General features: G+C 47.8%; 1 protein-coding gene across 1 annotated transcript; it reads right to left on the minus strand.

Moving 5' to 3' along the window:
- Positions 1–12,669: 12,669 nt before the first annotated feature.
- LOC311121439 (aquaporin-10-like) lies at positions 12,670–15,157 on the minus strand (the record flags this gene model as incomplete). Its single annotated transcript, XM_084195927.1, has 4 exons — positions 12,670–13,018; positions 13,359–13,477; positions 13,979–14,116; positions 15,055–15,157. 4 exons carry the CDS (start codon positions 15,155–15,157, stop codon positions 12,878–12,880), a joined length of 501 nt encoding a protein of 166 aa, XP_084052053.1. The 3' UTR covers positions 12,670–12,877.
- Positions 15,158–15,775: the final 618 nt, after the last annotated feature.

Genomic DNA, 15,775 nt, shown 5'->3' on the forward strand with positions numbered 1-15,775 from the left:
TGACGGTGCCGTTACCGCACTGTAAATGACTGGAACCTGAAGTAGCATCATCTTCATCGGATCCTATCGCCAAGTCTAATGATGGAAAGTTGTATTTCTTTTCAACATAGGCTAAAAACCAATGATTTGAATGTAGGGAGCATCAGAATGTTATGCGATAGAACCCCTTAAGCTACACGACTCTGATTCCGCTGATTCACTTTATTAATGTTAAATAATATTAGACTCCACTGTAATAAAGTGATTCATATGATGATATCTGGAATTTGATACAGTATATCTTCAAGGCGCTATTGCATTATTGTGTAGCCTAATCAATTCCTTGGACGTGCCTTCCCTGGCACCAATAACATAAACATTGTCCTCCTCACAATAACACAGAGAAGCTGTCTCTGCATTACATAATCACCAAGGCTGTCCATTTGCAGAGGGTTTGAACCAATAGCAGGCTGTCGTTGATGTTGTCAGGGCAACTGCCTCTGCAGGGGTGTGAGAGAAGCAGGTCACTGCAGGGAGAAACTGGGCGCCATCTTGGATCTAGCCATGAGGAGGGAGATGCAGCTGTGCTGGCATATGGAGCCAAGGTGGTTCCCACAGCAGCCCAGTTGCCTGAGTGTTGGTAAGGAATGGGAGGGGAGAGGAGACACTGCAGCGGGGATAAAGGTTTCTGGGCACGTGCAGTGTGAGGGGAGTCTCGTGGCATTAGAGGACACGTCCAAACTGCTAAACAGACACTTCATTCTGATTTATACACACACACACACACACACACACACACACACACACACACGTGCTGCCATAGATCCATAAAAAGGCTTTTAACATTCCCTCGCTGTTGAACTGCGTCATGAAGTAAACACACACACACACATTCTGCACTTGACCTTGGCTTGGGCATGTACTTACAGTAACAACTTGAATGTGCTTAGAGCCTCTCCAGTACCTACTCTACTGTCTGCCTCTCTCACCTACTGTCCTGAATACAGCATCTACCAGACTATCACTACTCCAGTCTCTACATGACAGAGACATGAGGCTGCTGCAACACTGTCCAGGAAGTCCAGTCTGTTTGTCAGAGACAACAACAACATGAAAGGGGCAATCTGCAGTTGCTACATTCATTTTTGGACTCACAAATTAATTATATTTACCCACTGATCTTGAAGAATATAACTTATAAATGCCTCACGAGCTTAGTTCAACCGCCGTACCTCATCAGAACCCAAAAAATAGGCTTGTTTTATCCCAATGTTTGTAAACAATATCAATGTAAACAAACACAGCTATAATGTTGATATCATGGGGCCTCCAGAGTGGTGCAGCGGTTTCAGGCACTGCTGTGCTTGAGGCGTCACTACAGATCCAGGTTCGATCCCGGTCTGTGTCGCAGCCGGCCGCGACCGGGAGACCCATGAGGCGGTGCACAATTGGCCCAGCGTCGTCCGGGTTAGGGGAGGGTTTGGCCGGCCGGGATGTCCTTGTACCATCGCGCTCTAGCGACACGGTCGCCAGTTGTACGATGTTTCCTCCGACACATTGGTGCGGCTGGCTTCGGGGTTAAGCGAGCAGTGTGTCAAGAAGCAGTGCGGCTTGGCAGGGTCGTGTTTTGGAGGACGCATGGCTCTCGACCTTCGCCTCTCCCGAGTCCGTACGGGAGTTGCAGCGATGGGACAAGACTGTAACTACTAATTGGATATCACGAAATTGGGGAGAAAAAATAGTAAAAAGTATATATTAAAAAAAAAAAAAAAAAAAAAAAAAAAATCCATGGATGGTCAGTCCTTGCGTCCAAACCTCTTTCATCAATTTTCAAAACGCAGACCATCAAAAAATCGGTGTTTTAAACCATTTCACCTGCGTTTTATATTGAAAGTCAACAGTGTTTTTCTGCTTCAATAGAGTGATCAGGGGCGTGCAACTATAGTTTTCCTTCACAGAAAATACAGTATCAGTCAAAAGTTTGGACACACATTCCAGGGTTTTTCTTCATTTTTACTATTTTCTATCATGTAGTAAACAAAAAAGTGTTAAACAAATCTAAATATATGTTATATTTGAGATTCTTCAAATAGCCACCCTTTGCCTTGATGACAGCTTTGTACACTCTTGGCATTAACTCAACCAGCTTCATGAGGTAGTCACCTGGAATGCATTTCAATTAACAGGTGTGCCTTCTTAAAAGTGAATTTGTGGAATTTCTTCCCTCCTTAATGCGTTTGAGCCAATCAGTTGTGTTGTGACAAGGTAGGTGGGGTATTGCACTATTTGGTAAAAGACCAAGTCCATATTATGGCAAGAACAGCTCAAATAAGCAAAGAGAAACGACAGCCCATCATTACTTTAAGACATGAAGGTCAGTCAATACGGAAAATGTCAAGAACTTTGAATGTTTCTTCAAGTGCAATCGCAAAAACCATCAAGCGCTATGATGAAACTGGCTCTCATGAGGACCGCCACAGGAATGGAAGACCCAGAGTTACCTCTGCTGCAGAGGATAAGTTCCTTAGAGTTACCAGCCTCAGAAATTGCAGCCCAAATAAAAGCTTCACAGAGTTCAAGTCACAGACACATCTCAACATCAACTGTTCAGAGGGGACTGTGTGAATCAGGCTTTCATGGTCGAATTGCTGCAAAGAAACTACTACTAAAGGACACCAATAAGAAGAAGAGACCTGCTTGGGCCAAGAAACACGAGCAATGGACATTAGACCGGAGGAAATCTGTCCTTTGGTCTGGAGTCCAAATTTGAGATTTTTGGTTCCAACCGCTGTGTCTTTGTGAGACGCGGTGTGGGTGAACGGATCATCTCCGCATGTGTAGTTCCCACCGTAAAGCATGGAAGAGGAGGTGTTATGGTGTGGGGGTGCTTTGCTGGTGACACTGTCTGTGATTTATTTGGAATTCAAGGCACACTTAACCAGCATGGCTACCACAGCATTCTGCAGCGATATGCCATCCATCTGGGGGACTATCATTTGTTTTTCAACAGGACCATGACCCAACACACCTCCAGGCTGTGTAAGGGCTATTTTACCAAGAAGAAGAGTAATGGAGTGTTGTATCAGATGACCTGGCTTCCACAATCCCCCGACCTCAACCCAATTGAGATGGTTTTGGATGAGTCGGACCGCAGAGTGAAGGAAAAGCAGCCAACAAGTGCTAAGCATATGTGGGAACTCCTTCAAGACTGTTTGAAAAGCATTCCAGGTGAAGCTGGTTAAGAGAATGCCAAGAGCGTGCAAAGCTGTCATCAAGGCAAAGGGTGGCTATTTGAAGAATCTCAAATATAAAATATATTTTGATTTGTTTAACACTTGTTTGGTTACTACATGATTCCATATGTGTTATTTCATAATTTTGATGTCTTCACTATTATTCTACAATGTAGAAAATAGTAAAAAATAAAGAAAAACCCTTGAATGAGTAGGTGTGTCCAAACTTTTGACTGGTACTGTACATTAGTGCAACACATTCGACAGAAAATAGGTTCATTTTCATCAGATGACAACAGAAGTGCAACACTATTTGGCAAGCAGCCACACAAGTAAATGAGCTTACAATGAAAAAGCAAGGTATTTTTTGCATGGCTATCATATTTCTAATGTTTATCATAGAAAGAATGTAGCCAGGTACATTTCCTAATGTTTTGCTTGAAGTTACTCTTGCATTTTACAGGAGAAAAGTAGGCTACACTGAGAAAAGTACCAGAGAAAAGTTACTACATATCAGTCAGAGCACTGTCTGCTGATAGAAGGCCTGTTTGTGAATTCTCATCCGAGTGGAGAAGTGCAACTGAAGCTCAAAATGAGTCTGATTCAGAGCAGAAATTACAATAAGAAGCATTTTAGATCTGCGTTTACAAAACGCAACAAGATATTTCTTATGCGTTTCTTCTATTTTTTCTGTGTGAAAAACTCAGAATTCTGCGTTAAAGCAACCCCTAAAGATTGACCCCTTAAAGGAAATGATCATCAGATACTACAAGAACTACACTTTAGTGATAAGCAACCCTGACTGACTCTCTAATGTCTTTTGGCTTTAGCTCCGTATCTTGCGGTTGTTGTGGAGAGGAAGTCAAAGGAGGGTGAAGTGTAGCTGAGGTGGTTTGGTGAACTACTCTAGCTGAGTGTCCTTGTCTGACACATGAAGACACATAGCCTTATCTTTAGCTTGGTGGGCTAACACGGCACATCAACTACAGCAGAGCAGGGTGGGATTAGAGGGTTGGAAAAGGCCACTGACCTGGAGGAGGCCTCTCTTTGAACATTTCCACTCTGTTGATGACCCTCCACTATGGCCCATGGGACTGTCTACAGGAGGAGTGGAGGGGGGAGAGAGGGAGAGGAGAAGAGGAAGAGGAGGAGGGGGAGGGAGAGGAGGAGGAGGGGGAGAAGAGGAAGAGGAGGGAGAGGAAGGAAAGAAGGGGAGAGGGAGAGTGCAGAGGAGCGGGAGAGGAGAAAACACAAAGAAACACAATGTCAACATACAGGGTATTCAGGGTCAGACATGAGCTAATACACTTAGTGAGGGACCTGAATGATATCCCAGGATTTTGACCCAGTCAATGTGAAGTCTGTTGTTCAGACCCCATATCTGAATACACTTACTGTGATGTGCATGCAAAGAGAGCATCCTTGTGTTTCAAAAGGAATACTTTGTCGATTTTGAAACGCAAGGACACTATTCCTCAAGGACACTATTTTTCAAGGATACTATTCCTCAAGGACACTATTCCTCTGTCACGATTCTCTAAAGCAGAACCCAGAAGCAGACCAGGACAAGGTGAGTTGAATGAAGGTGAGTATTTATTTAAAGACTTAAATGTGGAAGCAGGAGAATCCATTAAATGTGGAAGCAGGAGAATCCAGGTGACGGAGCTGGCAGTGGAGGTGAGTTGGTGGGAGTGAATGGGCAGATCCAATGATGTCTCTGAAGCAAAAGACGACCAGGCAGCGGTGGAGTGAATGTTCCGGGAGAGTAATGTTCATGGCTTGTCATGCCCTGACTCAGGGGACTCGTATATGTTGAGTCAGGGTGTGTATGTTCTATGTTGTATATTTCTATGTTGGTGTTCTATTATGTGTAGATCTATGTTGGCCGGTGTGGTTCCCAATCAGAGGCAGCTGTCGCTCGTTGTCTCTGATTGGGGACCATACTTAGGCAGCCTATTGGCACTAGTGGGTTGTGGGATCTTGTTCCGTGTGAGGTATGTTGTTGGTCTACCTTGGACTTCACGTTTCCTTTCATTTGTTGTTTTGTCGGTTGTTTATTCATAGAAATAAACATGTATGCATATCACGCTGCTATAAGCGAACGTGACAGAAGATCCCACCTAACGAGGACCAAGCAGCGTGCCCAGGAAGAGCAAATTGCCATGTCACAGGTGGGCAAATGGTGGTCATGGGAGGAGATATTTGCGGGGAAAGGGCCATGGGCAAAGGTAGATGCCCAGGCAGGAGAGGAGCAACGGCAGCATAGAGGAAGCCGGTTGAGGAAGAAGCCCGAGAGACAGCCCCAATAAAAAATGTTGGGGGGGCTAAGAGGGTGGTTGGCGGAGCCTAGGGTTAGAGCAGAGCCAACTCCCCGTACTCACGCGAGAAGGCGTATGACTGGGCAAGCTCCATGTTATGCGGAGCTACGTACTGTGTCGCCAGTGCGCCGGCACAGTCCTGTACGTCCTGTGCTTGCACCACGCACGTGCCGTGCGAAGATGGGCATCCAGCCAGGACGGGGTGTGCCGGCTCAACGCTCCTGGTCTCCAGTACGCCTCCTCGGTCGCGCATATCCTGCGGCAGTTCTACGAGCTGTATCGCCAGTGCGCGTGCACAGCCCAGTGCGTCCTGTGCCAGCGCCCCGCACGTGTAGTGCGAAAGTGGGCAGCCAGCCAGGATGGGTTGTGCCAGCTCTCCGCTCCAGTCTGCCTTTGCAGCCCGGCCCGGCCTGTTCCTGTCCCTCGCACCAAGCCAGTGGTGCGCGTCGCCAGCCCGGTCCGGCCTGTTCCTGCCCCTCGCACCAAGCCAGTGGTGCGCGTCGCCAGCCCGGCCCGGCCTGTTCCCGACCCTCGCACCAAGCCAGTGGTGCGCGTCGCCAGCCCGGCCCGGCCTGTTCCCGCCCCTCGCACCAAGCCAGTGGTGCGCGTCGCCAGCCTGGCCCGGCCTGTTCCTGCCCCTCGCACCAAGCCAGTGGTGCGTGTCGCCAGTCCGGCCCGGCCCGTTCCTGCTCCTCGCATCAAGCCAGTGGTGCGCGTCGCCAGCCCGGTCCGGCCTGTTCCTGCCCCTCGCACCAAGCCAGTGGTGCGCGTCGCTAGTCCGGCCCGGCCTGTTCCTGCTCCTCGCACCAAGCCAGTGGTGCACGTCGCCAGCCCGGCCCGTTCCTGCTCCTCGCATCAAGCCAGTGGTGCGCGTCGCCAGTCCGGCCCGGCCTGTTCCTGCTCCTCGCACCAAGCCAGTGGTGCGCGTCGCCAGCCCGGCCCGTTCCTGCTCCTCGCATCAAGCCAGTGGTGCGCGTCGCCAGTCCGGCCCGGCCTGTTCCTGCTCCTCGCACCAAGCCAGTGGTGCGCGTCGCCAGTCTGGTCCGGCCCGTGCCTGCTCCTCGCACCAGACCAGTGGTGCGTGTGTCCAGTCCGGCACGGCCCGTGCCTGTTCCACCGGTGCCTGGTCCGGCACCGGTCAGCTGCTCCACTCCGGAGCCAGAGCAATCCGCCTACCGGGGTCCAGTCCAGCTCCGGTCAGCGGATCCACTCCGGAGCCAGAGCAATCCGCTCCACCGGGGTCCAGTCCAGCTCCGGTCAGCGGATCCACTCCGGAGCCAGAGTAATCCGCTCCACCGGGGTCCAGTCCAGCTCCGGTCAGCGGATCCACTCCGGAGCCAGAGCAGTCTGCTCCACCGGTGCCCAGTTCAGCTCCGGTCAGCTGCTCCACTCCGGAGCCAGAGCAATCCGCTCCACCGGGGTCCAGTCCAGCTCCGGTCAGCGGATCCACTCCGGAGCCAGAGCAGTCCGCTCCACCGGGGTCCAGTCCAGCTCCGGTCAGCGGCTCCACTCCGGAGCCAGAGCAGTCGGCTCCACCGGTGCCTGATCCAGCTTCGGTCAGCGGCTCTACTCCGGAGCCAGAGCAGTTCGCTCCACCGCCGTCGGGTTCAGCTCCAGTCAGCAGCTCCAGTCCAGACCCAGACGTCAACCCCTCTCCAGGTTCAGGGTCTCCCACACCAGGGTCCAGACAGGGCTTGGAGTATAGTGGGAGGAAGGAGAGGGCAAGCAGCGCGCCGAGGTCCAGACCAGACCAGGGGCGCAACAGGGAGGCAGAGAATAGGTGGTGGTCACGCCCGGAGCCGGATCCGCCTCCGAGGCGGAATGCCCACCCGGCCCCTACCCAGTTATGTTTATGTGGCGCGGTCGGAGTCCGCACCTTTGGGGGGGGGGGGGGTACATGGCTTGTCATGCCCTGACTCAGGGGACTCGTATATGTTGAGTCAGGGTGTGTATGTTCTATGTTGTATATTTCTATGTTGGTGTTCTATTATGTGTAGATCTATGTTGGCCGGTGTGGTTCCCAATCAGAGGCAGCTGTAGCTCGTTGTCTCTGATTGGGGACCATACTTAGGCAGCCTATTGGCACTAGTGGGTTGTGGGATCTTGTTCCGTGTGAGGTATGTTGTTGGTCTACCTTGGACTTCACGTTTCCTTTCATTTGTTGTTTTGTCGGTTGTTTATTCATATAAATAAACATGTATGCATATCACGCTGGGCCTTGGTCCGTCCCGTCTATAAGCGAACGTGACATGGCTAACGATCCGGCAGGGAATGGATGTCAGGTCAGAGCTTAAGAAGTGGAGAGGTGATGATCAGAACCAGGTGTGCAGATAGCTGATGAGATGCAGGTGCGGGTAATGGAGAGATCTCCCGCCTTGCTACGTCGCCCGGCAACCAGACAGGGTGCGTTCAGGAAACTCAGGAAAAAAAACTCCAGGACAGAAAACAGGCAACTCCTGCAGAAACCGACTCAGGAAGCGGGATTCATGACATCCTCAAGGAAACTATTTCTCAAGGACACTATTTCTCAAGCACATTATTCCTCAAGGACACTATTTCTCAAGGACACTATTTCTCAAGCACAGTATTCCTCAAGGACACTATTTCTCAAGCACAGTATTCCTCAAGGACACTATTTCTCAAACACAGTATTCCTCAAGGACACTATTTCTCAAGCACAGTATTCCTCAAGGACACTATTTCTCAAGGACACTATTTCTCAGGCACAGTATTCCTCAAGGACACTATTTCTCAAGGACACTATTTCTCAGGCACAGTATTCCTCAAGGACACTATTTCTCAAGCACAGTATTCCTCAAGGACACTATTTCTCAGGCACAGTATTCCTCAAGGACACTATTTCTCAAGGACACTATTTCTCAGGCACAGTATTCCTCAAGGACACTATTTCTCAAGCACAGTATTCCTCAAGGACACTATTTATCAAGGACACTTTATTATATTGGCCTAAGTGGCTCTGAATAAGAACATGATAAATGACTATCATGTAAATGTGACTGCTGAGCTGCAGGTGTGAAGGTTAGGGTTAGGCTGAGAGATTGAGAGATTGAGAGGTTGAGAGAAACTGAGAGAGGAACCGATCTCTACTCCAAACCAGAGAAACACTCATACTGATAGAGAGTAGAGTCACATGGGATGTGTTTAGAAAAGGGGATCTTTAATCATGTCAACTGATCTCCATCAACAAGATGTATGTTAACTGATCTGCATCAACAAGATGTATGTGAATCTGAAACTAACAAACTGAACTAACCCCAAGTGACCTTTCCTCTCTAACTATCAGTTTACTGAACTAAATGGTACGATACACCAGAATACAAATTCGACAGAATATTGAAACGGTAGCTACAGTAGTAAGTCTAAGGCTCAAGGTAAAAAGGATGTGTCACACCCTGGCTCTGGGGACTCTAATATGTTGAGCCAGGGTGTGTAGAGTCTATGTGTTTTGTTCTATGTTCTCATTCTAGTATTGTGTTTCTATGTTGGCCAGTGTGGTTCTCAATCAGAGGCAACGGGTATCAGCTGTTGCTTGTTGTCTCTGATTGGGAGCCATACTTAAGCAGCCAGTTTTCCCACAGTGTTTGTGGGATCTTGTTCCGTGTTGGTTTGTGTTAGACCGAGGACGTCACGTTATCGTTTTGTTCGTGTAATCAGTTAATTAATAAAATATGTTTGCATTCCACGCTGCGCCTTGGTCCTCCTCCTTCGACGATCGTGACAGGATGTTGCTTGTGAGGTTGCGTTTTGATCAATAGATGACTAAGTTGTCTAAGTAATGAGCTAAATTCTGATGAAGGGTAAAGAAGTGACAGTTAGGTAAAGCATTAGGGAGAGCCAGAGCCAGCCAGCCAGCCAGTCTGCCAGTCAGCCCGCCAGCGAGTCAGTCAATCCGACAGCCAGCCAGTCAACCAGACAGCCAGTCAGCCAGCCAGTCAGCCAGTCAGCCAGACAGCCAGCCAGCCAGTCAGTCAGACAGCCAGTCAGCCCGCCAGCCAGTCAGTCAATCAGACAGCCAGTCAACCAGACAGCCAGCCAGCCAGTCAGCCAACCAGCCAGCCAGTCAGCCAGCCAGCCAGCCAGCCAGTCAGCCGGCCAGCCAGCCAGCCAGTCAGTCGGCTGGCCAGCCAGCCAGCCAGCCAGCCAGTCAGCCAGCCAATCAGTCGGCCAGTCAGCCAGCCAGACAGTGTGAGGTCACTATCCCCTGACATCAGACTCCAGGACTATAGTGAGACAGGACTCATAATTCACTGAGCCACACACACACACACACACACACACACACACACGCATACGCACTGATGTATGCACAACACACACACACTGAGAAAGAGAAAGAGAAAGAGAGAACCTGCCCCGTGTAGCTCAGTTTGTAGAGCATGGCGCTTGCAACGCCACGGTTGTGGGTTCGCTTCCCACGGGGGGCCAGTATGAAAAAAACAAACATGTATGCACTCACTAACTGTAAGTCGCTCTGGATAAGAGCGTCTGCTAAATGACTAAAAATGTAAAAATGTAAATCTGCTGTAATGAGGTACTGAGACAATTAGCATTAGCAGTAGACGTCTGTCTGGCGCTCTGGCTGATAGGTCAGGTACGTCTTTATATACAGTGGTTGGTGTTACACCACTGGCATAGAGACATGTTTGGAACTGTTTTGTGTCAAAGCTTCAATACTGTTAAGTGGTCTTCTCGTCTCTTTTCCTTCATGTGAACTGATAGGAAAACAAAGGGTGGACAAAATGTTTGTTGCGTTTTGACCCCTATGGTTGGAGTTAGGATTAGGGGAGGGTAAACTGATCCTAGATCTGTACCTACAGGCAACGTCTAGGGTTCAGAGCTGGTAATAATAATATGCCATTTAGCAGACGCTTTTATCCAAAGCGACTTACAGTCATGTGTGCATACATTTTTACATATGGGTGGTCCCGGGGATTGAACCCACTACCGTGGCGTTACAAGCGCCATGCTCTACCAATTGAGCTACAGAGGACCACGGGTAGACTGAGGGAGATGGTGGTGGGGCCTAAATCAATAGTCCACAGAAATAACTGCTCTCTGAGTGGGACAGATCAGCTTTCAGATACATACACCAGCCTCCATCTCTCTCTCCATCACTCTCTACTCTCTCTCTCTCTCTCTCTGTACATTCTGTTCCTCTCTCCCCCCATCTTTTATGCCTCTCCGTTCATCTCACCTATTCTCTCCATACCTACCTCTCTTTCACCAATCCCCTGTCTCTATCTGCTTTCTTCTCTCCACTCACAACCTTCCTCCTTTTTCTCTCTCTGTATATTTAATGATCAGAACAGGACAAGAGAATGGTTTGGGCTGAGTGCCAGAGTAAGCAACAATTGAATACATAATATGAAATGAAAAGAAACTACCTGCCCTCCCTCATGCTTTCCCTCCCTCCCTTTTCTACTGACTACCCGGGCAGGTAGGGCCGGAATGAGGCAGGCAGGGCCGGAATGAGGCAGGCAGGGCTGGAATGAGGCAGGCAGGGAGGTAGGGCCGAAATGAGGCAGGCAGGCAGGCAGGCAGGCAGGGGAGTGTTTAATAATAAATAATAATAATATGCATTGTTTAACACCAGGGACATGCTGAATATCTAATCACCTTTCTTGGCTGCTAATCAGAATTCCTGTCAACTCTCACTGGAGGCTGACTGAAGAATTTGAGGATATTAAAGCAACCAATCCCTGCTGAAACGTTCAACACTGCTTTACCATGAATCACCTTCTGACCCAATATATATTTTTTTTAAACACTGCCTAAATAACCATATTAGATACATAACGTGATATTATTAGCATGTAATAACATAGTTATTACAGTTCAAGTAGTTAACAGTATCAATAGCAAAAAATAGTAAAGGGGGTTAATAAATCAGATGTAGGCTAGCTAGTTACTATAGCCCTTATAGCCTAGCATTTGCTAAGTTTATTCAGGAAGAGATTGATACTTGCACAGTCAGTGTAAAGCACAACTCAACAAAGTTACCCATATATATTCACACGTTATCGAACAACAGTAGGGCCTATACAGGTAAACGTTTATACACAGATGTAGCAAGAACATTTGACGTGCAGGCGTACAATTATAATGCATTATTAGTGGATAGCTAAATTAGCTCAATCAAAATATCTGCGAAATAAACAAAGAACATGACATGAAATTGTTTAACGTTAGCTGGCTAGCCTACATTTATCGACCAGCTGGCTATGGAACCTACCTTTTCAAGTCCACACTATGAGCACATTTCTGACAGCGACATCCAAGTAATCTCTCTCGCTGGGTTCATGCTGCTGTTTGGGGCGTGTTGAGGACACGTCTGCCCTTGTTTGTAAGGCCACGGAGGTACAGTAGAGGATACATACAGGCAGGCACTGGGGATGCGCGGTGCTGCTACACAAGCATGCTGGCGTGGTGAAAGGGCTTTTTTTCTTTCCAGCCAGGGAGAGAGGGGAAGGAGGGGCGATGTTTACTTCGACCACCCTCCTACGCATATTCAAGCAATTTCTATAATTAAAATAGACGATCCCCTTTGTAATCTTATTTAAATTATTAAACAATGTCGACACCTAGTTATTACAGTTTGGGGAACTTTTTAGTGTTCCTTTTTTGTCAACATAATTTCCCTCAACCTCCCGCCTCAATATTGAATGTAAAGGTTATTCTTGAACAGCAGCCTTTCAGCCATGTGCTTTGTATTGTGTATCTCATAGCGCCCCCTTCTGTCGCTGGTCGGCAACAGCAACCGCCTATATTTTGGGGGCGCAACATCAGCACCAAGACGCCGCGTTGCGCGGTGTTATTATTTTTTTTTTTTGCTTTTGATATTCAGAGCTTCAAATCAAATATTTTATGTTGAATTTATTCTGAACTCACAAAACACAGCCCAAAACAATCTCAACACATACACTATGACTACAATGGCCAACACTGTATAAATAAGCACTCTCATATAACCATATTCCTCAAACACACACACCTTCCTTTATCATAAAATTACAAATCAGTACAAGTTTAGGAGAAAGAGAGGACAGACAGACAGAGAGAGAGAGAGAGAGAGAGAGCGAGAGAGAGAGAGAGAGAGAGAGAGAGAGAGAGAGAGAGAGAACAGAGGAGGACAGAGAAGAAGGGGAAGGGAAGTCATGGTTACAGATGGCTGACTTTCTCCTCCAGATGGGCAGCCTTCTCTATGTCCAGCTGAATAACAGCTAGAGATTGAGATCGTATGTCCTTGGGGAATGACTTCAGGCCCAGTTCCATTGCCTCCAGACCGGGCGCCATCTTGTTCTCCAGACAGAGCCCATTGGACTCCAGTTAAAGGGGTGGGTGGTGCAGCTCAATGAAGAGCTGGTACAGAGCCACGCCTACCATAGCCCCCAGGAACGGGGCCACCAGGGGCACCCAGAACCACCCCCCACCAGCACTGACAGAGAGAGAGAGCGAGAGAGAGAGAGAGAGAGAGAGAGAGAGAGAGAGAGAGAGAGAGAGAGAGAGAGAGCGAGAGAGAGAGAGAGAGCGAGAGAGAGAGAGAGAAAGCGAGAGAGAAAGCGAGAGGGGGGGGGGGGGGGGGGGGGGTGTTAGCCATGGTTGATGCTGTATGATATCGACTCAGCATTGGGCTGTTAGTATGACAATTTTATGTTACAGTAATGCAGACTTTTCTCTTTATCTATCTGCTGCTTCTATCTTCCTCTCTGCTGCATACCTCTCTCTATCTACATCCCTCTCTTCCTCTCTCCATCCCTCTCTCTATCTACATCCCTCTCTTCCTCTCTCCACTCCTCTCTCCATCGACCTGGTCTACGAAACCGTTCCAGATGCTGAGGTAGTCAGCAGGGTATGTGGCAAAGATCTGGGCTGTGGCAGTGGGACCTGTCACTGTGAGGTTGCCCTGGCAGTAGTTCATAATGGCATCTACACACAGAGAGAGAGGAGGAGAGAGAGAGAGCGAGCAAGAGAGGGGGGGAGAGAGAGGGAGACAGATGATACTAAAACAGAATATCTACTGTATGTTTAGAAACCTGCTTCACTGTAACATCAGTGCTGTTATTGCAGACGTTTTATCTTTTTTATTCAACATGACCGATTATTCCTCCATACAAAGAGATCTTTGTGTCTGTTTCTGTTTGCCTCTCTGTCTGTCTCCACAACAAATGTCACTTCTGCATGGTAAAGGGGAGTGGTATGATTGTGTGCGTGTGAGTGTGTGTGAGCGTGTGTTTGCATCTGTGTGCACGTCTGTGAGTGAATCAATGTGTGTACGTAGACAAAAAGGTTAGCTCCTCGTAAAACAAAACCTTATAATGAAGGGTATAGAATACATTGTTTTATAGGTGTAAGTAGCATATCAATTTAACTCATTACTGTAAAGAGCATACTCATAATGATATGCGTATAAATGTAACAGTTCCTTACCATAGTAGAGAGTGTAGATGGTGACAGCCCCCATGAACGAGCCTATCAGCTGGAACACAGTGTAGAAGGGAAACTTCCTCCAGTGGTGTCTGCCCAACACACACATGCTGAAGGACACCGCAGGATTTAACTGGGCCCCTAGCAGAGAGAGGACACACACACATCACTATCACATACAACACCACCAGCCAACATATCCACAATGGTGTCACTCTGTGACGATTGCCAATGTAAAAAGGGCTTTATAAAATACATTATACATTTTGTTCAACAATCTACGAAATGGGTTTGATTTTGTAGCGGAAAAACACTTTAGAATCTATGAAACAATTAAAGCTGCACTGTTATTTAAACATGATTTCAGACAGACTCGGTTTCAGTCCTTACCCGATACTCCTCGTGTGATGTACATGCCGAAGGTGGTGGCGAAGGCTGTCAAATTGCGTCAATTCAAATCTGGTATAGGAACAAAAAGAGGTCAATACACGTCTTCTAAAATAGACTAGTATTTTAATTAATGCAAACACTTGAATGGTAAATATGATGTTCGTATATACGGGCCCACTGAAAAACCACGCAGGGCAGACAGAGAACTGAGCTATCGTTGGCGCTCAGGCTGGTCCCAGTCCCTTGGCGCTTCACTGTTGTCGGGCATTAGTTGTTATCTTTACAACTTGTATCGAGTCAGCAACCTCAGACATAGTTTGTTCTTTTTCATTGTAGCAGTACACATGTCCTTGAGCAGTTTAACAAAGAGGCAGTGTGTGTGTGTGTGAGTCACAAGCCTATCTCAGCCTACCCCCTAACGGTTCCTCACATTAATCACAACTTGTTATGTTAAACAATCTATATCAGTATAGCACAAACCTATTATGTTTAATCATTAATGTATTCTTTCACATCTAGTTGTAAGAGAATAGATCCCCATAAGGCGAAGGCAAAATTAGTGGACAGATATTCCCCCTTCATGTTCCTACTGGTGATGTTTTGGGCCATGGAGCCTACGCCAAACAACTGGACAGACACAACACAACATCCCAGCACCATAGCATGAAAAAATAAACAAAAATGGTTACGGTCGATGGTTACGGTCAGGTTGCATATAGCGGAGGGTATACTCACGATCATGACGTAGACTCCCATACACTCTGCTAGACATTCTCTGAAGAGGGGCTTCATGTTAGAACTCAACCAGCCTCGAGCCTTCTCCATCTCTCTCTCACACACCAATACACACTGCCTGGGATACTTATTACTGAGTGTCACGATCGTCTGAAGGATTGGACCAATGCGCAGCGTTGCGAGTGAACATGATGACTTTATTAATCAAAGCAACCACGAAAAACAACAAAAGACGATACGTGAAGTTCTATACTGAAATACGACAAACAGCAACAAAGAAACAATAACCCACAACACAAAGGAGAAAACACACAGAATATATATGGCTCCCAATCAGAGATAACGAGCCGACAGCTGACACTCGTTACCTCCGATTGGGAGTCATCGACCAATCACCACATGACACAAACAAAATGAAACTCACCCATCCCCAACACCACCAAATGAAATACACCCAAACACATGAAAATGAACAACCCTGGCTCAATTATAAACGTCCATAGAGCCAGAGTGTCACAGTACCCCCCCCTAAAGGTGCGAACTCCGGGCGCACCAACATCAGGACTAGGGGAGGGTCTGGGTGGGCGTCTGTCCATGGTGGCGGCTCTGGCCCCGGTCGTGATCCCCACCCCACCACAGTCACAACCTGCTTCGGTAGCCTCCTCCCAATGACCA

The sequence above is a fragment of the Coregonus lavaretus genome, assembly GCF_964263955.1.
Source record: "Coregonus lavaretus genome assembly, contig: HAP1_SCAFFOLD_3885, whole genome shotgun sequence".
In the NCBI taxonomy this organism is placed as follows: Eukaryota; Metazoa; Chordata; class Actinopteri; order Salmoniformes; family Salmonidae; genus Coregonus; species Coregonus lavaretus.